The sequence below is a fragment of the Calonectris borealis genome, chromosome W (assembly GCF_964195595.1).
Source record: "Calonectris borealis chromosome W, bCalBor7.hap1.2, whole genome shotgun sequence".
In the NCBI taxonomy this organism is placed as follows: domain Eukaryota; kingdom Metazoa; phylum Chordata; class Aves; order Procellariiformes; family Procellariidae; genus Calonectris; species Calonectris borealis.
In genome coordinates, this window is record NC_134351.1 from 1,308,180 (window position 1) to 1,331,002 (window position 22,823).

At 41.3% G+C, this 22,823-nt stretch overlaps 1 protein-coding gene across 8 annotated transcripts in view; it reads right to left on the reverse strand.

Moving 5' to 3' along the window:
* The window catches only part of LOC142074917 (WD repeat-containing protein 7-like), a 152,806-nt gene that overhangs the window by 41,811 nt on the left and 88,172 nt on the right, over positions 1–22,823 (reverse strand). For all 8 annotated transcript variants that reach the window (XR_012670754.1, XR_012670758.1, XR_012670757.1 and 5 more), the window contains exon 21: positions 10,317–10,503. Coding sequence is in view for 2 of the 8 variants with exons in the window: in XM_075135916.1 (XP_074992017.1) it covers positions 10,317–10,503 (187 nt within the window). In the remaining 6 variants the exon portion in view is untranslated. The remainder of the gene's footprint in view (positions 1–10,316; positions 10,504–22,823) is intronic.

The following is a 22,823-nucleotide window of genomic DNA, read 5'->3' on the forward strand; positions in this document are numbered from 1 at the left end:
TATAGAGTGAAAAGATTAGAAACAGCTTATAATGTCAGTTCAAGGTCAACGGGAGCACTCAAACAGTTAGAATATAATGGACTTCCAACAATGAACAGTGATTAGGAGTCAGGGTGTTCTATCATCAAATACAAAATCGAATAATTAACCATGAAGATTGAAAACAGTATGTGCATCTGTCCAAAGTGTTAAAAAGGCCTTGTTAACAAATTATCTGTATGTGCTGAATACATATCACCCAACTGAGGACAAGGCAAATGAAGAATGTCTTCCCAAGAATTTATGGTTTATTCTTTTACAACATTTTAAACCCAGGCTGAAAAATCCCCTGTTCATAGTAATTCTCCTTAATTCAGCTAAGCGCTGGTTATACAAGGGTAAAAGAAGAAGCTTCTTAAAGAACTAAAACCACCAAATCTATTCAATTTAATTTTCTTTACTGCATGACTCAGTTGCAGCAGCATGATGAGATGACAGACAGCCCCATACCTTATGCTTTCTAATTACTGAAATTATTCAAACGCTCTTTAGAATTTCTAACACTGAGGTTTTTACTGCAGTTCTTTGAATAATAGTAAGGGATTAACTGGCATCTAAATTTTCCATACACAATGCTTTTATTTGCTATGACAAGATAAATGCAAGAAATCATAAGGTAATAACAAGTACCCAATAACTATATTAAGAAAAATAAAATCTAGTATTTGGTAATTGAGAGACTACGTACCTGACAAAGAAGATACATAAGCTTATTTTTGTCTGAAAGCTTCCTTTCTTAAAATTGTACTATTTTAACTTCCATTGTTGCATACGTCACAGCAGAGCCCAGTTCCGTTAGGCTGGCTGTACATTATCCAGCGATTCTACCAATCCTTCCTCCACTCCCACCCACGGGCCACCCAAAGCGTTCCCAGTCCATGGGCCCAGAGCACAGGTACCTCTCCAGGCTAAGAACATCGTGCCTTTAGTAAATCAACCTAATACATAACGATGCATCTGATCTGTGTTTTAAGGCAGTTCCTACAAGACCACAGAATTCAGCAGCGCTCAAAGGCAGTCGGACAACGAGGGTTACAGATCGGGGAAGAGCAGTGGTGTGCCAAGGCCGTATTTCAGCGCTGGCTTCGATGCACTGCAGGCACGCAGGTCTCCCTGGGAGAGGACATTTCTCCAAGGGAAAACTGCCGCAGTGCAGGGGGAAGAAATGTTGGGGAAAGAGCTATGGGGAAAACAGGGAAGAATGTGCTCCGATACGGAATCGGGCTTTTACAGAAGGGGAGGGAACACCTAGGAACCAGCGTGCTTTGGGATTAAGCTGAAACATTCAGCCTATCCCACAAAGGAAACTTCCTCTGAAATGACTATTGCAGCAAGGAAAGAGAGACCACAAACCAGTTTGCCTGCTCTAAAACATTTTAAAGTTTTCCTATAACATATAGTCTGATCAATCCTGCTGCTATGATCACACTTGCAGCAAGCAGTAGCCCTTGAAGTCTTTTTAAATAAAATAAAAGACAAACCTGGTATCAGTCCACCATGTGAGTACACTGCAATTCCTCATGGATTTTGCTAAGTCATGAGAAATTATGTTTGAGAATGCACTGAAACCCCTCCTCAGCTATCCCTTCTCTTTGCTATTTTACTTGGAGATTAAGTAACAAAAAAGGTATAAACCTGTAAACAACATATATAGGTTTACTCTTTTTCTGTGGAAATGAAGTACTTTTCTGCAGACGACCACGGGCAGCAATCGCTGCTCCTGAGGCGCAGAGAGGGAGCGGATCCCACGCGGCACAGGAAGATTGCGGCTCCTGAACACGTGTAAGTGAACGGCACTAACCGGCCAACACAGGGGCATCGAGTTTTAAAGCAGTTCCTACACTGCTGGTTATATTACGGGTATATGTGAATGCTAAGTGTTAATAAAAGTGAAGCTTTTCATTAAAGCAACTATGTAATTCAAGTGCACGTTAACAATACAAGATAGTTTTATTATATGAAAAAAAGATAAAATCTGCACCCTTCTCTACTATCAATGTAATTTCAAATGGTTTAATACTTTGACAGATACACATGAGATAAAAATACATTCAATAAAATGAGTACTAGTCCAGTGATACAATCATATCTAGAATCTGCAGTTTCAGAAGAATACCATGCATTTCCAAACGCCGAGGATGGCCCGGTTGGGTAAGTTGTGGCTCATGACAATGCACAACAGTGACAACAGAGCACCAGAAAGCACCATTAGCAGCTCTGCACCACCAGCTACCATAACCAGACATCTCTCATTCTGCAGCCTTTACGCGCATCCGCGCAGTCCCGCTGCTGCCAGAGGGATTACTCGTTTCAGTCAGGGCTGCCGCTTCCCACTGCATTAGTTTTACACATTTGATGCTATTAGAATGGCTGAATGGGAACACACTGCTCCAAATCCCCAGCCTGCCTGCACTAGAGGCTGCTGGCCAGAGGTTCAGCTGCGTCCACGTCGCTCGGCATACCTGGGAGGCAAGGGGCCATAAAATCTCTCTTTTTACTCCTCCGAACCCACTGGGCTGGTTGGCTTAGCCCTTACTTACACCTTAGAGGAGCCTCAGGGCTTCTTTAAACCAGAAAGCTGCCAGCAACCTCTATGGCAGGCAAGCCACAGAAAATAAAAGCAGACTCATGGAGAACAGTATAGTCATTCTACACTTCTACCTCTTTAGCATCTCTATATGCTTCCAAATTTGTAAAAACTGGTTTATCAGGGTCAACAAAGTTCATTCTTCTCTGAAAACAAAGAGTCAGACACAACCTGCTCTGAAAAGAAATGAGGGAAAGGAGAAATTGAAACAATGCAAAAGATGGGGAAATCACAATACACGTGTCTTGTACTCCAGGGGCACCAAACCCCCACAAACAATACAGTGTCAGCATTTCCATCACGCTATGCCACAAAGCTCAAGGAGATTAAACCCACAGGACTCAAAACGGCAAGAAAAAGCATCCGTTCACTTGTTCAAACTCCAAAAATATTTGGGTTAATCTGTCTATTCACCTTGTGACAATAACATTTGAGAGCATCTCTTTTTTCAGGCTAAACCAGAAAAATTATTTATCTTCAACAGAAGCTATTCTGCATTTTCTTATGCTAGAGTTTACTCTATTTCAGAGTATTTCAGAGCCAGGATGGAGAGCACAAAAGGTGGTTTTCTTTTTCCCAACACTTCAACAAGAGACCACATGTGAAAATGTGAGTTAGAAAATAAGCGTGATGTGGCACTTTCTCAGATGCACTGAAAATCTCCTCTTGGGCACTATTTGACAGGGTTCTTCTTCCCAGTGCTCTCTGACTGAATTTTTTTTTGTAAAGAGTAATAGAAGTTTACAAACCCAACTAGCTCATTGCAAAGTCTGTTTATGCTCTTGTAGAGGATTTAGGTAGCATGTGGCAACTGAACAGTTACTTTACTTACTTCTTTAATTTAGAGAGAGAGGTGTCTATAGAGGACGACACATCCTCTCTCTCTCTTTTTTTTTTTTAAAAAAGTGTCCTTAAATACAATTCTCTATGCAATATCTGATTTTATGTTGTGGAAACTTACAAATTAAATACTTTGCAGCAAGAACTTCAGGGTGGTTAATGCATTCTCTGCCAAATGAACTCTTTTTCCAGAGCAACAACAAGATGAGGTATGGATCACCATTTTACAGACCTGAATTCACATAAATACAAACCAAAGTTTATTGTCATTTTCCTTCCCACTCCTCACCATCATTGTATGCATTAAAATTACTCAATTTGAAAATCAATAAAGTCTCTGCAACAATAAAGATGTCCCCATTGGCCTTTTACTTGTAAACCCATATTTGAATATAACTTAAAAAACTCTGTACGGATGTTACGGACAGAAGTGCGGAACCAGGAAGAAGGAGGTATCAGAGCCAGGCTTTCAGAGGGGCTCATTATCTCCCCAAAGCAATCAAACCCTCAGGCCGCAGTACTTCTTTCTCTAAAAAGGCTTGTCTTTCTGGCAGCAGTACTTTTCCTTACAGGGTGCTTGGTAAAGCGTGCGTTTTCCTGAAAAGCAACAGGCTTTTTGTTAATTCATTAGCATGGGGCAGTGGTAGTATGCGGGCAGATTAGCCCCCTCCTGGGGCTGGGCCAGCTGCTCTGCACGTCCTCTTTCAGAGGAAAGCCCTGCGAGATGGGACAGGCACACCGCACCAAAACCCGGAACAAAACCAAAGCAGATGCAAAACTAACGTACAGAGGGAAACGCTGCCTTTCACACCCAGACTTCTATTCTTGTATTGATGAGTTTTAGGACTTCTGTACGTCCAGCGAGAGTCGGCAGCACGTGTTGTGCCTCTTGTCCTCATCCTGCCCCCTGACCTCGCGCTGCACTGTAAGCAGACATTTGAGGAATCATTTCTGTACACATAACACAGACAAAATGGATGCAGCTTGTGCCGTAACACATGCCTTTAACACCTGAGACTATATTCTACCTGCAAACGACAGTAAAAAACTTGGATTTATTACTGTATTTATTTGTGCTCTTGATTTGTGCCTTCTGGCTCATTTCTAGAAGGCTGATCTCAGGGGCCAGTACCCTGCATCACCAGGGAATGATGCCCTCTCCCTTCCCAAATCCATCACCAACTTTCCCCCCGCCAGTAATCTGAGTATCTTGAGTTTTTTGGGAATCAATATACTATTTGAATAATGTTTTCAATGAAATATAAATTATTTTAATAGATAACTTGTTCATATGTTTACCTCAGATTATCACAACTTCAGAGTAATGTTTATGTACTTCCCTATCTACAAAAAAATAAGGAAGATGCATTTAAAAAGCTGATTCTTAAAACAAGTGGAAAAGAACAAGCTACTGGGGCAGAGCTGTAGATCATACCTAGCAAAAAGGTAGACGGAAAAGGTTCGATGGCAGTGAACAGAAAACGTAGCAATCGGATCTCTACATTTCTTGACTTCCATAAAGCAATGCCAGATGAAAACTTCATGGGACTAAGAATGTGAAATTTCAGCATAAAAGGTAATGATCTTGATTAATCTGTCTTTACTAACTGCACTCAAAAGAAGGAAGCTGAGCACTGACCCAGCTGGTCGCACAGAGATCCCAGAGGGACCTCACAGAGGACATGCTTCCCAGGGAGCTGTTGAAGGGTGTAGCGACGGGGCCGTCTTGCCTTTCAGGGAAAGCTGCTGTTCTGCAAAATGGACATTCGGCCCCTTTTCTCTCCTCTGGTTGGAGATTTCGCTTTGATGCTCCGCGGTCAGAGGAAGGGAAAAAAGGGAAGATGGGTATATCCCATCTTATTTAACAGAAACCTCTACATCAATACACCCCAAAAACACTCTTCTTGATACAGGCAGCCTTGAAGTGATGGCTGAAGGAACGGGAGGAACAAAACTCCCTCCGCGGCATAAAGCCAGCGAGTGTGGTACTCCTCTTCCTCCTCCTCTTCCTCAGCCCCCCCGAGAGGCTGCAGGTGCCGATGGACCACTGCCCTTCGTGTGACACAGCTGCAGCTCATCTAGGCTGGGCTCCAGCCTCCTAGGATCAAAGGTCTAAACCAGAACTGACATGGACACAAAGCCCTGCTATTTCCAGGTTTAAATCATTTCTGTAGTGGCAGCGTGCGGTAACGTGCCACATCACCTTTAGGACCAAGTACTCAGCTCGCATTTCTCCTTTAAAACCCTCAATTTCAGCAATTGTTTAGGCTATGTTCTATGTTAAGGCAAAATGTTCCACCGTACTTGAAAACCGGGGATGTCCCTACTATATATCCTACGGCTCCACAGATAGAATCCATAAGAATATAAAAGTACAGTAAAGTTTTCCACTAAAGACAACCAAAATTAATGAGATTTAGCCTGATTATTCTAGTACACACACATATAAAAAAACATATAGATCAATTAGAATGCAATTTGCTTATTTTGGTATGTTATGTCATAATCTGTATCAAACTGTTGCTTGTAATTCAAAGTGTGAAAATAACGGACAGCAATGCTCCCTATCGTCATCCATGCCAAGAAATCAAAGCCTAATAAATGCTAGAAAAAACACTCTTAATCCTCACAACTGAGCAGTTTCATTCGGCATGGCAGGCTAGCACAGTATAATCTTTGGGGACTAGGATGAACTGGGAGAGCGGAGGAGTTATAAATACCAGAGTTTTGGATAACAGCTCAGATATTTAATTCAGAAGGGAAAAAAGAAAAACACTGCTATTTTTTTTGGTCAATAAATGTGAAGTGATTTTTTTTTTTTTTTTTTAAAGCAGAAGCTTGACATAAAAGCTCTTTCATAAAACGTTCTTAACATCAGGGAGAGAAGCCAGGCAGCTGCGCGCTGTTATTGTGTACACGGTAAATCAGGCACAAAAAGGGGCAGCTCAGCAGGGCACCGGGAGGGTAAGATGCACACTTAACCCCCTGCACACATTGTTGCTCTATTTCTTTCCATCTTCGTCTGTCTGCAGTCAGTACTGTATCTGTCATGAATGTAACAGGCCATTTTCAATCTAAATCTTGTTATGGATTAATAAGCAAACACTTTCTCGCTTATTATGCAATTTATCATGATGAAAATTGCATTGGGCTCCTCAAGGCTACATGCTGATACATTCATTTATTCAGTGCTCTGTGGATAGAGAGCCATACTAATCTTTATGACAGCTACGGATGTAATCGCAAGACGAAAATGACTTTCTGAAGAACTGTGTTCGCTTGCCTTCTGTAAGTCTACATTTACATACAATAGGGCTTAGGAGATTCTCTGGGAAGGCAAAACATTTGGCTTCTTTTGTCACACTGCAAGAAATAATTGATGTTCAGACAAATAACAATGTTCATCCACTTTGTACATTATTTCTCCAGAAACACCCCCCCAGCACACGGCAATCATTCATTCTTTAAATCTTGAGGAAATTAAAACTGTTGTATAAAATTGGTCATATACTTAGTATAATGTAAAAGTCAGAAACCTTAACACTTCCGCAGATGGATGATAAAATGCATACATGGTATTAAGACAACCCCGGTCAGTTCCTTATTGCATCTAGCATTTAAAATGTGTTTTTTTATAAACAAACATTTGTAAACACATTTGTAAAGTAAAATTAATTCATAACAGAGCAGTTTTCAGAACTGTAAGATTTGAAACTGACTTCTAAGGTTAAATGCTATGGGCATGTAAAAGTGCTCATGGCGTTAAATGTTATAGCTACAAGCAAAAGAAATTCTTGACTGAAATAGAAAAGTAACTGAAAATATAAATACATAATTGAAACACTTGACAATAATGCTTATAATTATTTGTAATCATAAGGATATTCTACGTTTCATATGTTGCAACATAAAAAAGCAGTGTTCACTGTGATTTAGCAAACAATAGCCTTAGAATAAAACAGAAAACTCGCTAATTGTTAAAGGATTTTTTTTTTTAATATCTAAAGTAATATTATTACAGCAATGCCATAAACAAGAACATCTGCAAGCTAAGGAAACCCCCTCCTTCTGCTAAGCACAGCATTTCACATGCAGATGAATATCCACCAGACCACTGAAGGCCTACGGCAGTTTTAAAACAGTTTTAAAGTACTGCAGACATTTCCTTCTCCTTGAACGTAAACTCCCACACGCTTCAGGATATACCCAGAAAGCTTGATAGACATTAGCAATGCCATCAAGCAAAATATTACCTGATGAAAAATGAACCTCTGCATTTCATGAAAAGAAATACAGTAAAATTAATACCTAAATAATCAATTATGACGACCTCGGCAATTTCAGACACTAGATTCCGCCGCCCCCCCCCCCCAAGCAAAAACCTTGCAAAGAAAATATCACAGTCCAGTCAGCCGTCTTCCTTTAGGAATGAAATTGTTTCCCCATTAATGAATGGTTTATCAATTACTGAATAGTTTACAAATTAACACTTAAAGAACACCACTAATTAAAATATTATGTAGAAAGCACTACATAAATTAAAAATTAAGCATGAAATATGTTAAAAAAACCTAGGGAATAGTCACACAGTGCTTGGGATGCCAGACTTAGAAAGCACTAAAATTGCAAATGGTGCAGATTATGAAAGCTCAACTGAAATAAACGGCACCATCGCGATTCACACCGGCGGAAGGTTTTGTTTATATTCTGCACAGAAACACAGCCCATCAGCGCAGATTCAAAATGCAGAACTGCGAATGCAGGTAACAGCCTATGCATTTAAGAACATAAACTTGCTTAACAACAAAAACGTGCTGAGGTTTTATTAGAAAAAAGATCAATGATTTCTATATTTTATGTGATGAAAATTACTATTAAATTTAAATATTTTTAGTAACAGTCATTTTCCAAGTGGATGTCTGCAGAACTTTAATGCTACAGTATTAATTCACACTGACAACCAAATGAATATGAAATTTGTGTTTGCTCAAGGCAATCCTCTACCTAGAGCAGAAGCTACATGTTTTGTGTGTCCTACTGGGGACTAATTTGTTCCTATGCAAGAGCCGTGTACCTACGAATGAAAATTTTGTCTCAGCGACACTAATGTATATCCACTTACATTTTTCAAGCTTTTCCATTAAAAGCAGGAAGCTTGAAATAGCTTTCAAAGCCAATTATATAAAGCATAGTATCATTGTTTTATTTCATATAAACGGCTTACTGTGGCTGCTTCTTATAGTGACTTTTTATTTTTTCTTTATTTATACATAGAAATCAGAGCCTCTCCTTTTGCATATTTAACTGGTTTGCTTTTTTTTTTAATAAAAACTGAATACAGACAAAGTTGTTCAGATACAGATTTAGAATAAATTTCAGACGAGATGATTAATTTTACAACAAACAATAATAAAAATAAATAATATATTGCAAAATCCTTTCCTGTGCAAATAGTCCTGTTGTCATTAATCAGATTAACGGTGTGAGTAAAGACTCTTCATGTGAGAATCGGGGCCCCAGTTGAAATTTATTACATTTAGGCCTCAGATCATAAAATTTGTGGGTACTCAACAGAAATGCTACTCACGTCCTGCAAAGTTGCACACATTAAATAAATCCCAAATGCTAATATTCAAGAATCCCATTATCTTAACACAAAATGCATCAAAAAAAGGTAAGACACTATCTTTATTACACAAGTCATCTTAAATGACTTCACTTACGCATTGAGCCATAATTATTTGATTTAGCCATAAGTATTTGATGGCATGATTGATAGTACAAGGCACTATCACATGTAACAACTTGCATGCATACTTGTGTATATGTAACTAGAAGTTGTACAATTATAGTAATTTTTAAGAAAAGGAACAAATACGCACTTAAGAGTTCCATGCACAAAAAAAGCCCACCACACCACAAAAAAACCCAGTATTACATTTTTTCTGTGTATTTTATGTCGAAGTGTCAGCCTTCCTTATGAAATTTGCCCCCCCAACCCCAATTACAAATACCTAATTGAAAAAAGATTTTATTTCAAAGAGGTTAGAATGGAGATACAGGACAGCATACCATATAAATCTTGATTTAGGACACTTTAATAAGTTGTTCTCTGACCCTAGAGACAGGCTCTGGTCTATTGAGTCTATGATTTCTTAGCAATCCTTACATCTACAGGTTACCTTGATGCTATTAATAGCGACGCTGTTGATAAAATAACCACCTTTCCCAAATGTACTTTCCAAAACAATTCACATCCTGACGGGATGGCTTGTAAAACCATGGGAAAAAAATCCACGTATTCAAACACACTGGTGGAAAATACCTTCTGAAAATACTATTTTTACAGTTAAGAAAGGGTAAAACCATATTATTTTAAAGACAGACAGTCGTATTTTAGACATAAAAAATGTTCAACTTGCTTCTTTTCTCAAAATTACTAGCAATATGACCGGAAGATTAATGCTGTGTAGCCCCAGGCAATGCCTACCAAGTGTTTGGTGTCTCCCAGTTTAGATGGGGTGACTCCCCGTGCCAAGAGAAGCCAGCACCGCAGTGCCGCTGCGCACAACCGACCGGGTCTCTCCCGCCGTGGTTAAACCCTCTCCTTTCCGAGATCGCCCACCGGAGCTGCCCGAGACTGCAAACCGAGCCAGACTAAAGCAGACTTGAAATTCTACGTTAGATAGTACCGGTTCAAATGTGAAACTTGAAAGAGGGAGTTATTGCTTGTCCCACCTTCCTGCCAAGTACCCACAGCCATCAGGATTTGAACCAACCGCTGGAAAACCTAGATCCACAGGTCAGAAACGATGCAAGGGGTTTATAAGCTAATAAATGAGATACCTACTTAGCAAGCTGTTTCTCCGCATCAGCGCAGAGCTCCAGAAGGCCCATCAACACGGCGGAGACGTCCATGTAGGGCTCCCAGACGGTAAAGCCGCGGCCGATGAGGTCAATGGCGGTTCTGCGGATGGTGCTGTGCGCGGGCAGCTTGGGGCTGGGCGGCTGCAGCAGCAGAAATGTCAGCGCCTTGCCTGCCGTGCAGAGAGGGAGAGAACGGGACAGTGAGAAGAGAGCTGCAGAATTGATTTTGCCTTGTTTGCAAATATTTGCTGTTGAGAAACACGTAGGATGGAAACCTGCTCGTAAGTCACCATATTAAGGCTTTATCTCACCAAGAAAGTGCAGAAGCTTACATCTGCAGGGTCTTCCCAAAGTCACCGAAAAGGAGAAAGACATGGCTCTGTGGGTGTCAGCTGTGTTAACTGCAGGGAACGTGACGCCCAGAGACTCCCTGTGCCATGGATTTCATACAGAATCCAGGATGGCAACCCACAGCAGTCCTCAAATGCGGACACTAACGACACTCCGAAAGGCAGGGGATGCTAGTATAGGCCGACTCAGATGAACGGCACCCACGCTCCCCCCCGCACTCTTGGCTCAACGGACAGCAGAAGGCAGGGAGCCTGTTCTGGTACGCATGAGCATAGGAGGGATCGGAAGCGTGCACCTCGTTAGCAATGCTGCAACCCCGCCAGTCGCTGCCTACAAGATTTTTAAAGCGTTCTCAATGGCAACGACGGCCAGTTTGTTACTGGAACGCATCAGTCTACACAGCACAGCTATCTAAATCAAACAGGCCCATGCCAATACTGCCAGTGTTGAGTCTTAAACACAGTATTTTCACTACAAAAGAAATAGTACTATGTATTTTTGGAAAAAATATAAGTCTACATGCCTAAATATTTCTGCCCGAAAATTGTGCAAAAAAAGTCAGAATAAATCAAAACTGAAATGATAAAATAAATCAAAACGGAAATGATAAAAAAAATCCTCCCCTCAATAGACACTTGCTAAGAAAACCCTGAAAATCTGTAATGGTATTAACATAGGTAATAAAGTTTTTAGAAAAAAGGTACACAATTTTGAAAGGATGTCTAAGAAAAACAAGCTTAAAAGATTAAACTTGGGAAAATATCAGTTAAAATAAACCATGTTGAGATTACACACTTTTTCATCAGTATCGTGGCTGCAGCTAGCAGCAGTTCACACTACATGTGCTTAACTGAGTGAGAAACAGCAAAAATAAGTCACTGAAGTCACCAAAACTCTCCACCAAAACAACCGCTCGTTTCCAAAGGTGCCACGCGCCTGCCCGTGCAGGGGCTTAGATGCGGTGGCACAATCAGCTCTGCTCTTTAATTAAAATCCTGTGCTACACCATGACATCACCTCAGCAATGGGCAGAGATGACGTTTAATTTAAGTGAACTAACTATCTGGGGACACAGCTGCAGCGACTAACACTGCGAGAACGATGCTCTCGGTGCGATGTTGTATCCCCCCTTTCCCTGGCAGCGGCCGCTCACCGCAGGGGGAGCTGCCGCCCGGCGCCCTCTCCCAGCAAACCTCCGGCAAGCAGAAAAAGAAACACACAAGCAAAACACGTATTGACAAGCTGATCAACTGGGACAAGGAGCTCAGGGGATTTGCCTACTTGTCCTGCTCTTGCCCCAGTACGAGTTCAGGAGGAGAAATGGCAGAGGAGAAAGCCTTGGTGATAATCCAACAAAGCTCCTTGGCCTGTCACCGAAACGCTCAGCAGCATCGGCTCCCAGCAGTGGGCGATTTGAGAACCAGATACCCAATCTTACAGCAAGGATTTTCCTTCCTTGCAAAATATACCTTCCTACTGACACCTCCTCAATGTCAGATGTGTAGGGATCAGTAATGCTTTATTTGGGAAAGGGAATGAAATTATTTGTAAAGCCACCGTATCACTCTGTCTCGGGATGTGCAACGGGATGTTGTTTGGGACCACTTCTGCTCCCAGATCTCAGCACCTCCGGAACCCTGCCTAGGTCTTCTGCCAGGGAAACACTCGACAGCACATGAGCATTTAAATAACAATACCACTCTATGTGCCTGAGCAGAAATCTCCCTGATGTGGGGCCCACAAATAAGCTATATGTTGGGAAGAGTTGCCTGAAAGTTCACACGGAGATGTATAATTTTCACCGTTCCAGTATCACACCTCAGTAAATGAGCATTAGACGTATATAAAAAAAGCAATTAAAACTGAGAATTGGCTCTCAAATAGGAAATGTACTCAGTCCGTTTTAGTCCATTTTTATAGACCCACTGCCAGTCTTGTCTCATGCATATCTTACACATGAACACTTTTTTTTTTTAATTATTATTATTATTGATGCAGTGCTCTCAGGTTTTGGGGCAGGGCTGTCGCAGCGCTGTGGTTTGTTTTGAGCCGTGCCATTTTCCTGATGCTGAGCACTGGTGGATAAAACAGGCAGCTCTCAGGAAAGGGCAGAAAGCCCCCAGTACCGCGGGAAGCTCTGGACCCTAGACTGACAAGCTGCGCTCGCTTTTTGACCTGTAACTCTGTGTTTTAAAGAATAACCGTGGCAGAGTTTCAGCAGGAACTGCTGGACATGTCTCCATCTTTGAAGGACTCAGTATTTGGTGGTTAAGGTCAGTTAGAGATGTAAGCTCAAACATTTCTCTCTTGTAGGTGAAGGAACTGAATTCTGGGCCATTTCTGTTACATTTGAGCGTCCCGGCTATTCAGACATTTATGTTAAAGACACTGCCATCAGCACTGTCCCCTCAGGCCACCTCTTGAAAACAAACAAAAGCTGGCAATGGTCCCCCTCCTTACTGAAAGCGGCAGCAGAATCTAGAATTACAAGACAAATGAATTTATCAAATTAGAGAGCAGGATATTCAAATTACGATCGCTGCAGAGGACCGCGGGCAGCAAAGGAAGCCCTGCCTGAAAGGTACCGCCACGCCGGTAACCCAGCCCCAGCATCGCCTCCCTTCCCGAGGGCTGCACGCTGAACTCATGCATGTTACTATGATTACCTCCCAGCATTGGTGTCCACCCTCATTAACTCACTCTCCCTCCTCCCCACAACGCTTCTTTTCGAGAGAAATATAGCTTAAGGGGGGGGGGGGGGAGAGAGAGAAAAATGATGTTCCAAACACCTTCAACACACCTGAATTCTAATCCAGGTTCTGCACATTGAGGAAATGTGAGTAATGATTTAATTTAATAGACTACTTTTAAATAAAAATAATTACAAATATATAAATGTGGAGGAGGGCTAAAACAAGCAGCACTTCCAGATAAAAATAATTTATCATTACCTCTACATAATTATTTGTTACGTCTTAATAACGTTCATTTAGCTTGCTATTGTGATAAAGATAACCTATTGATTTTAACAGGTTTTTCTTCAGTTTTCAGAACTGTCCTCTATGAGTTGCTTATTTTGTTTAAGTAAACCGCCTGTCATTTTAAGCATTCAGAAAAGCCAACAACAGACACTTTTCTAGTCCATTCACGCTAATCCCTTACACCTGTGTAACAAAAGAACTGAAAATTTCTTCCTAAAGTGCATAGCAGGCCATGAAGCTCTAGTTTGTGTAAATTTTATGTCTCAAGTATAAGAACCTTATTAAAAAGCGTGACTACTTAAACATTACTACAATGAAATATGCCTACCTTTTTCACAGGAATCCTCCTACGAAACCTCCTGCTGACACCTACCTTGTGTAAATTGAGCTAGGGAAAAAGATGAACTAAACAAAAGTCATTCTGCTGCCCGTTTCTCAGCCTGGACATCTTTGTTTAAGCTTTGACTTGGCTTAAATGAACGAATTAATATTGACAAAAACATCAACTAAGCTAATGAGTTGTTAGTTAAGGCAATAAACATGTCACATTAGAGTCAGCGCAGTAAAGAGGTAATTAGCCCTGGAAAAGCTCTGCTGATTGGGGCTGCGGAGATCCTTTGCTCTTAACCTTTGAGTCCATTACGCGGAGCAGGACGGGGAGCAGCCACGCTGATGTGCATCCCTGGGACCCGCAGCCTCGCCCGCGCAGCCCAGGGCAGGTCCCTGCTCACGCCTGGTGCTGATTCGGCATCTTCTAGTGAACCTACACACTCGCACTACCACCACACGGGCAAGAGAATACCTATTTAAGTGTATTTTAGTAAAAGTTTCGGCCAACATGGCGATGTGACGGAAAAAATTCTACCAAACCAGAATGCAGCTTGTGAGCGTGCTGCTCCTGCTTTCGGAAGGGCTTGTCCATTCAATGCACACCGCAATTACTATTAGCAGGGGGTGTTGTCCTTCTTGCTGGAAATCTGGATAACATCATACTCTTTAAACAAAAAATAAAAAATCTGCCCTAGTAAAAACTAAGTTTTGATGATTTACCCGTACCTTCTGTTAGAAAAAGTCATTAAGAAACAAACCGACAAAAGCTCCTTTCATTAAAAATTAGGGTGCGACTTACCAGACAGAATTACTTCAAGCAGTAACCTAACAGAAATGTAGCTCAGGAAATGACACGTTGCTATATAAATTTGTATTAAAATATAATCTTGTTCCAGATGTTTCATTCTGCATTGGTACACGTATGCCACAAATTATGGAAACAAAAAAAGCTGTACAGGAGGTAATCCAGAGAGCAGCAGCAGTGATTTTGTCCCTGGACAGAGCTGACCACCTCGTCAGTACAAGGGAGTTATCAGGAGTACCAAAACCAGACTGGATTTTTCTCAACCAGTAGAGAAGGATAAAATTTTGGACACAAGTATTGAAGTACTTTCAACATTTAGCATAGAGGTAGCAAGTCTGCAGTTCTCTGAAACTATTTCTATATATCCTCACGGGAAACACCCCACGCGACAGCACACAGATATGCACACAAAAAGGTATATCCAGTGATATGTGAACAGTGAACAGTGGCGTAGTTAAAAATCTGCCTACTTTTGCATGCGTTTACTTGAACACTAAAATAAGGGTTTGAGTCTTTGATCCTTACGTCATTTTTATTAATGAAAATGTGACGTGAATACTAAAGCTTATCAGTTATTTTCAATGCATATACCCGCTTGGATTTCTAAAATGCCTTTCCTTGCTGAATCTCAAGAGCTTTAACCATATTACATCAGTCAGCATTGTTATCCCCATTTTGCCGATAGATTTTAAAAAATTAAATAAATTTGCTCGGGAAAATCAATAGCACAGGCATGAACGAGACACTGATAACTCTGATACCCATTCTCATAATTTGCCATGAGATCAAGTTCCAACTAAATAAAAATGATGGACTCCAAGAATATGATTTAACTTGCTTTGTATCTTTTTCTGATTTTATGTTAAAAAAAGAAGTGAAGAATCATAGCTCTAATTTTTTTTTCAGTCTGCCCTCTCTCCCTGTGCCTGTGGGAACAGTGTTTTTCTACAAGAAATTAAACCAAATTGTGACCCTTTCTGGATGATTTGACGTATACCTGTGTGAAATGTCCACAGAAAGACAGAAATATAAATTTGGATAGCTGGGTTGAAAATCCATATCCCTTAATCCCTTCCTACTTCTAGTGCAGTGAATTTTTATTACATATCTTCTCTCGTCTTTCAGAGAGGTATAAAACCAGATGATATTTTTAGGCCTAAATTAAAAATTAACTAGTTATAGTATTTGGAGAATTTTTTCTAAAGACATAATGATGAAAAGAATTTTTTTTTTTTTCAATCACAATCCATGTCAAATTTCCTAATTTTTACAGAATTCATTTTCAGCTTTTTTTTTGGCCTTTAATATAATTCCGATGCTTAAGTTTTTTCAACTGAACTTATGCTAGGAGAGACTTCCTTTTTGCTGATGACCTCTTCAAGTTATTTAAGTACCATTCTTGCAACAGGTGCAATGCCTGCAACTTCTAAGGCAATTTCAGAATTGACATGAATACATAGTTTTTCACTTCTTTTCAGAAGTACGGTCTTAGAGTATATAAGCAGCTAAGTAGTTATCGCACATGACAGTAATGACACTGCATTTTATTCAAAGTAAAAATCAATTTAGAATTAAATTTGAGTTGCTCCTGCATAAAAGGAGAAAAGTAAAGAGGCTGAAAAGAAATAATCCCCAATTCCTACACGTCAGAGCGAGGGACACCACTAAAATCCCGCAGAATCCCCCCGGCAGGCGAGCTGCAGCGCTGGGGCAGCTGTCATTGCGCACTGCGTTACCAGCCGAGGGGATGCCTGGCTGGGGAAGGCAGAGACATCACTTAAGAACGCCTGGGTTGCTGTGCAGCCATTTTGTTCTGCAGATCAGACAAGATAGCTGCGAGACTGCTATCTGCAGCTCGCGCCCAGGCGCGGGCTGTTGGACTGCACCGCCGGTTGGTCACTTTGCGCCGTTTCATTCGCTATGCAACAATTCAAAATTAATTCTCAATATTCCTGATGCAGTAAGGTTTTCCAGGGGCGGCGCAGGCTGCCCTACCTGCCGGCGGCTGAGAACAATAGGACGTTCACTGTGCAGGCAATCGATAGCCCCCAGCCGCTCCTCCCAGCCACTGCGCAGGGAGGGAAACCGTTCCACTCACGGGCTCGCTGCTCGGCACGCAGCCGCTGTAGTTTTGGCTTTGCTCTTCCGAGGGCTGAGGGACAGCCCCTTCTATCGCAAATACTCAAGAAGTAACACAGTTTTGAAAAATATCTAGAGAAAGGCAGTCCCTGCTTACTTGGTCAGTAAATTTAAATTGTTACTTGAGGCTCCCATTAGCTGAAAAAAGAGCAGAAGCTGGGATTAGCAAAACTGTACGTTTAAAACGACATTTATAACTTGCTGTATGTCCTTCTTCTCATTTATATTGAAAAGGTAAATGTTTGTGAACGTACAAACGCTAGCAGCGGGTAACCGGGGCCCCGCGGAGACGACCAGGCGGCGCAGGCCAGCAGGACGCGCGAGGCCCGCTCTGCCGTCCCGCCCGTGCCGCCGGCTCCCGGCCCGCCGCCAGCCCGCACCGGGAAGCAAAGTTTGCCCTGAAATTTATAACAACCTCGCAGGGTTTTGAAAATCAAATGCTTCCTAATCGAATGTGTTTCTGCAGCACATATATAACTCTGTGCTTCACTGGACAGTTAAGAGGTCATTTTTTAACAATACAAGAAAAAAAAAATAGGTTTTTTGCCTCACATCTGATCAGAAAGGAAGTCTCCTCATCCACTTTGAAGACTTAAAAACATCAGAAATGTTATTTAATCTCAAGATTAAGATTTCCCCCATGTTAATTATGCATGTAAATTCTGGAAATTTACCAGAGGTTTAACAGGTCAGAGCAACCAATCCTAGATGCAGTAAATTCCCAGCATTTCTATTAAACAGCATATATATATTGCTTTTTACATGAAGTGAACAGACAGCAAAGAACATGCCTATGTGGGGCCAGACGAACACCGCCCCTAAGTTGTTCTAAAATTCTGCAAGATTTTGCGTAATTCATTAGAAAGGGAGACAAAGAAAAAAGAAGAAAATGTTTGTAATAGCTGGTTTCCCAGTCTTTTCAGTCTAACTCTGGCCTAGTTAAACCGACCTAACAATGCCATTTTTCTTCCTCTCAAAATCTGCAGTGGGGGAATCAAATGTGAAAGCAAGATCAATTCTGTTCCACGACAGTAAATGAGTTTTAGATCAGACTTGTTTCAATTTATGGAGAGAATTCAACTATGCTGGCTTAAATGCATTCTTCCTCTAACTATGAAATTATATTACAGTACTATAGAAAGAGTAAACTATCATTATTTTAATCCAAAATTTGTTTATAATCCAGCAGGAAGGAGAAAGCCAATATGACTCGGGTCATAACTGTGCATTAAACTTTGTATTTTCATTCCCGTTAATTGCATAATTCCATTAAACCACACTATTTATTTTAATCTAAATTATATAATGTTTTCTAAATAAAGCTATTTCCATAAAAATGATCATCATTTCATAGGAAGTATCTGTTTGCTCCATCACAGCACTGACCAAACTATATGTTAATCTTAAAAGTTTTCTCGTGTTACACATAATCGTAACGAATTTTCTTAAGCAATTTGGACAACCCGTGACCTACGTAACAGTGGAAGATGCACATCATCAACGAAATAAGCCAACGCAACGGCTTGTAAGAGTCAGGGGTCACAACTTAACCTTCTCCATAGCACTGGTGTCTGATACATAAACATACCCATACGAACAATGATGTGTATTTTATTCTCAACCACTGCAAAGCCACCTGAGCAATACGTGGCAGTCCAGCTATTTTAAGTTGCTCCTTTCTCCCCAGGCTCTGTCCCCTCAATTTTGGTAGCACGCCTATAGCTAGGTCTATATTGCAGCTGATGTCACCATCATTAGGCTCTTTACAGGGCAACCCAGTAATTGATTCAATCAGATTTATCTTTGGAGAAAGTAAAACCTGAGTGACCGGGCATTACCAGAGCAAGGGGTTATGTTTGCATGTACTTGAGTACTTTTGAAGATGAAATCAAAGCTCTCCACAGGCCAGGACAAAGGGTAAAAATGTCTCCTTTTCTTTCTGGCTATTGCTACACATTTTGAATTACAACCCGTTCAAGCCATAGCTTGAAACAAAGACGCTGGCAATAACATCTCTTATGCTAAACTGGTAGCTACAGCAACAGAAAGATAACCACACAAGCAGCGATTAGTTTTCCAACACGTACGTCTCCGAACCAGCTCACTACGGTGTCAGCCCAGTGCTGGTGCTGATGGATTGCTTCCCTGGCAGCAGCTAGCTGTGTTAGACAGTTTGAAATTGTACTCCTAGACAACCTGCCATTGGCTTTACGCTGCGGGGGACACAAGGACTAGCTGAAGGACTGACTGAAGGGGTTGAGTCTCTTCTCCCTGGAGAAGAGAAGGCTCAGGAGGACCTTGTCACAGCGTTCAAATACTTAAAGGGCAGCTACAAAGAGGACAGAGGCTCTCTCTTCACAAGGAGCCACACAGAGAAGACAAGGGGTAACAGGTACAAGTTGCACTGTGAAAGGTTTCATATTGACATAAGAAAGAGTTTTTTTTACAATGAGAACAATCATTCTCTAGAACAACCTCCCCAGGGACATGGTGGTGTCCCCATCGCTGGAGGCTTTCAAGATGCAGTTGGACAGGGTACTAGATAGTCTCATCTAGGCTTGCCTTCCCACGAAAGGTTGGATCAGATGATCTTTCAAGGTCCCTTCCAACCTGGACTGTTCTGTGATTCTATAATTTTTACTGCTGTTCTCCATAGCAATTTATTCCAACCAGCTGCAGACCATTATCTCAGAGACAATCCCCAACATGATACTCATCATACACGTTTGAGTTGATTATGTCTCCTATGCCATAACATTTCACAAAGATGAATGCAAATGCTTATAGAACATAAAATTAAAGAAATTCAAAGTTAACAAGGGATGTATATATTTAAACAAGATTTTTTTTTTCTTTTTACACTGGAAGTGCTAAGTACAGCCAGTTGCACAATGATGCAACTCGGTTGCCTATATGGAAAGAGCACATATATGATGAAAAGTTGGAAAATAACACTGATACAGTATATGTAAAACAAAACACTTCAAAATTTATGGTCACACATATGCACTCACATACATGTGAGGATAGGATGTGCCATTTTGGAGTAGATGAGAGACTGCTCATCCAATCTTATCACTGTGAGCCACTGATACAGTAGTTCCTGCTGTAGACAAGTAGATAGGGGAACGGCCCCAAAACCCCCAGGCTCCCACTCCCTAAGTGTCAGCAGGCTGGACTGCATTAAGGATTATACCCTTCAACATACCCTATATTCACTGCAGTTTTCACTACTCCTTGTTATTCCATAAATGCTTAACCCTGCTTACATCTTCAAGCAATGAGTTCTCCAGGCCAGTCCCATGTGCTTGGTGCTGGAGTAGCACAGCGAGCCTGGGGGAAGAGACAGAGAAGTAAGAGGGGAGCCCCAGCAGCACCCCGAAGTGACTGTGTTCCTGTGCTCACATGGCTCTGGCAGCAGGAGCGTAGCTTGAGATCAGAGCCCTCCTGCTTGATTGCTGTTTTGACACACAGCTGGTACTTCTCTGAAGAACAAGGGCAACAAAAAGACAACTACGATTTTTACACGTTTCTTACTCAGCAAATCCCACCTTCTTCCGAACGAATGCAAGAGCTCCCAGCAGAGACTATTAATTAAAAAAAAGGTCAAGAGAAACTCAAAAGAGTTAAGAGAAATAATTTCCAATAATTATAATACTAAGCATTAATCAACCCATCCATTGTAAATCCAAATCCCTGCTAGTTGCCTCAAAAGCAGTATTATGCCAATTATTTTTGTATCTTTTCTCCCACATTTCTCCTTCCTAAAATGAATGAGCCTAATGTCTCACAGGTGTTTTCCTGTGAGAAATTGCGATTATTCTTATCACACATAATCTGTGAGACGGTAAAACTGATTCCTTTCCTATTCTTTTAAGGTAAGGATGCTTGGCTTGGTATCTGCAACCCTAATGAAGGAATAATGTTAATTTGTATGATGAATTAAATTAGTTTCTGAGTTTCTCTTCCTCTCACTCATTACAAAGGCAAGCACAGGCTGATTTATTGACTTGTCACAGTTTATGAAGCAGCAGTTCATAAAAAAGGTATTCTGAAGTGTTCTTTTTAAACATGCAAACTATTGATTGACAATGTTTGGGCACTGTTTTCTTAGATACAGACACTGAACAGCAAAAAGCGTATGTGGCTTTGGTTTTCCCATTTGACATATGAAGAATACATATTTTAAGTTGGTAACATTGCACGTGAATAATGTAGTTGAATCCTCAAACACACTATTGTTTACTGGTTGTTTAAGGCCTCTGTAACATTTAAATTACATTTAAATACAACTTACCTGTCATGTCAAACACCATCTCTAAATGTAACATTAATTTAAGAGCAGGAATCAGCCATATAAAACATAGCAAAATAAAACTACAATTTTTTGAGAATTTTTTCGGGGAAAGAATTCCTCTTTTCCTTTCAGCACAGCTACCCCAGCTAGAACACACGTGTGGCCAATACGGAACGATAAGATAGACTTTGTGCATGATCTGTCTTACTAAAGACTGTTATTGCTTGTTGTGCCATCAATGGCACTGAGCGCATTTCATCAGCCTCCCAACCGGCTGGCTATTTGTGCAAAATGGAAATTGTAATCAGATTCCAATAGAGAGGACCTTTCACCACCCACATCAGGAAGGAAAGAATGAATCTCAGATAATATGCCCGATCACAACGCTCTGCGGCCAGAAAACATCTATCGCAATTATGAACCACAGCTGCAAAATATAAAAATTACCTAGCACAGCAAACAGGTAAGCACCCCTGCTTTCGGTTCTCTTTGTTACCCGTCCCTGGAGCCAGAGCTATACCTTCCTTCAGATATGCATAGTACTGGCAACATCAGTTCTATTTCTCTGATAATAAACTTCTTAATAAAACCCAAGCAAAACAGCTGTATAAACAAAAAAGGGATATATATTTTTCTGAATTGATACTGCAAAAATTGGTATTACAGAAACTGCTTTTAGATATTCAGATACTCCTAGGCAAGGACTGTTGATAAAGACAATCCCTTTGGGAGACAGGGAGGCGAGGCGAGCCCAGCTGACGGAGCGGGTACCATCTGCTGCTTGGGGTGGCACACTGAGCAACCCCGGCAGATCTGCTCAGCGCTGAGAAACGCTTGCCACCGGACTGTGATCTTCACATAAATGCTGTTTCTAAGGAGTGCAAACGCATATACGCTCGTCAACGTGGAAATAAAACACATTCAAATTAACCACGGCACGTCCCGCTAGCCTGGTATTGCATTTACTCAGGCAGGTATTCTCCTCTTGAACTACAGCTGCTTCCTGTACATACGTTTCCCTCAGGATACTGAAACACACAGCCGTGAGCCTGAAGTCATAAGAGCTTAAATCAGGAATTAGACACCTCACAAATGCTGTGAGGTTTTCAGCAATGTTACATATCTCGCCCCAGCTCGAGGAGGGGCTGCGAAGAGCAATGGGAATGGCTCTGGGACTGGACCTAACCCCAAAGGGGTGATGCCGATCCCTCAGGTCCCCCGTGCAACACGAGGCACTTGGTTGTGCAAGGCGCATTTTGGAGAATTAGGGGCTGAAGTGAGACGTGACTGGAGTGGAGAAGAGGTTCTGGGACGTCAGAAGGGAGCTCTTGTGTCTGGACCAAAAAGAGACAATCCCACTTTAACTGCCTCTTACCATAAAACACCATAAATCCAGATCGCCAAACGCCACCGGGGCTGTGCTCTCCGTACCTTTCCGTCGGACATCAACATGATCCCTACACCTGTCCAACCACCCATTTTTTACAAGAACTGCAGAAGACTAAAATCTCCAACTTTGCTGGCATCAGCAGTGTTTTCAAAGGGCACCAGGGGATGGCATGCTCAGACCGGCAGCAGAATCATACA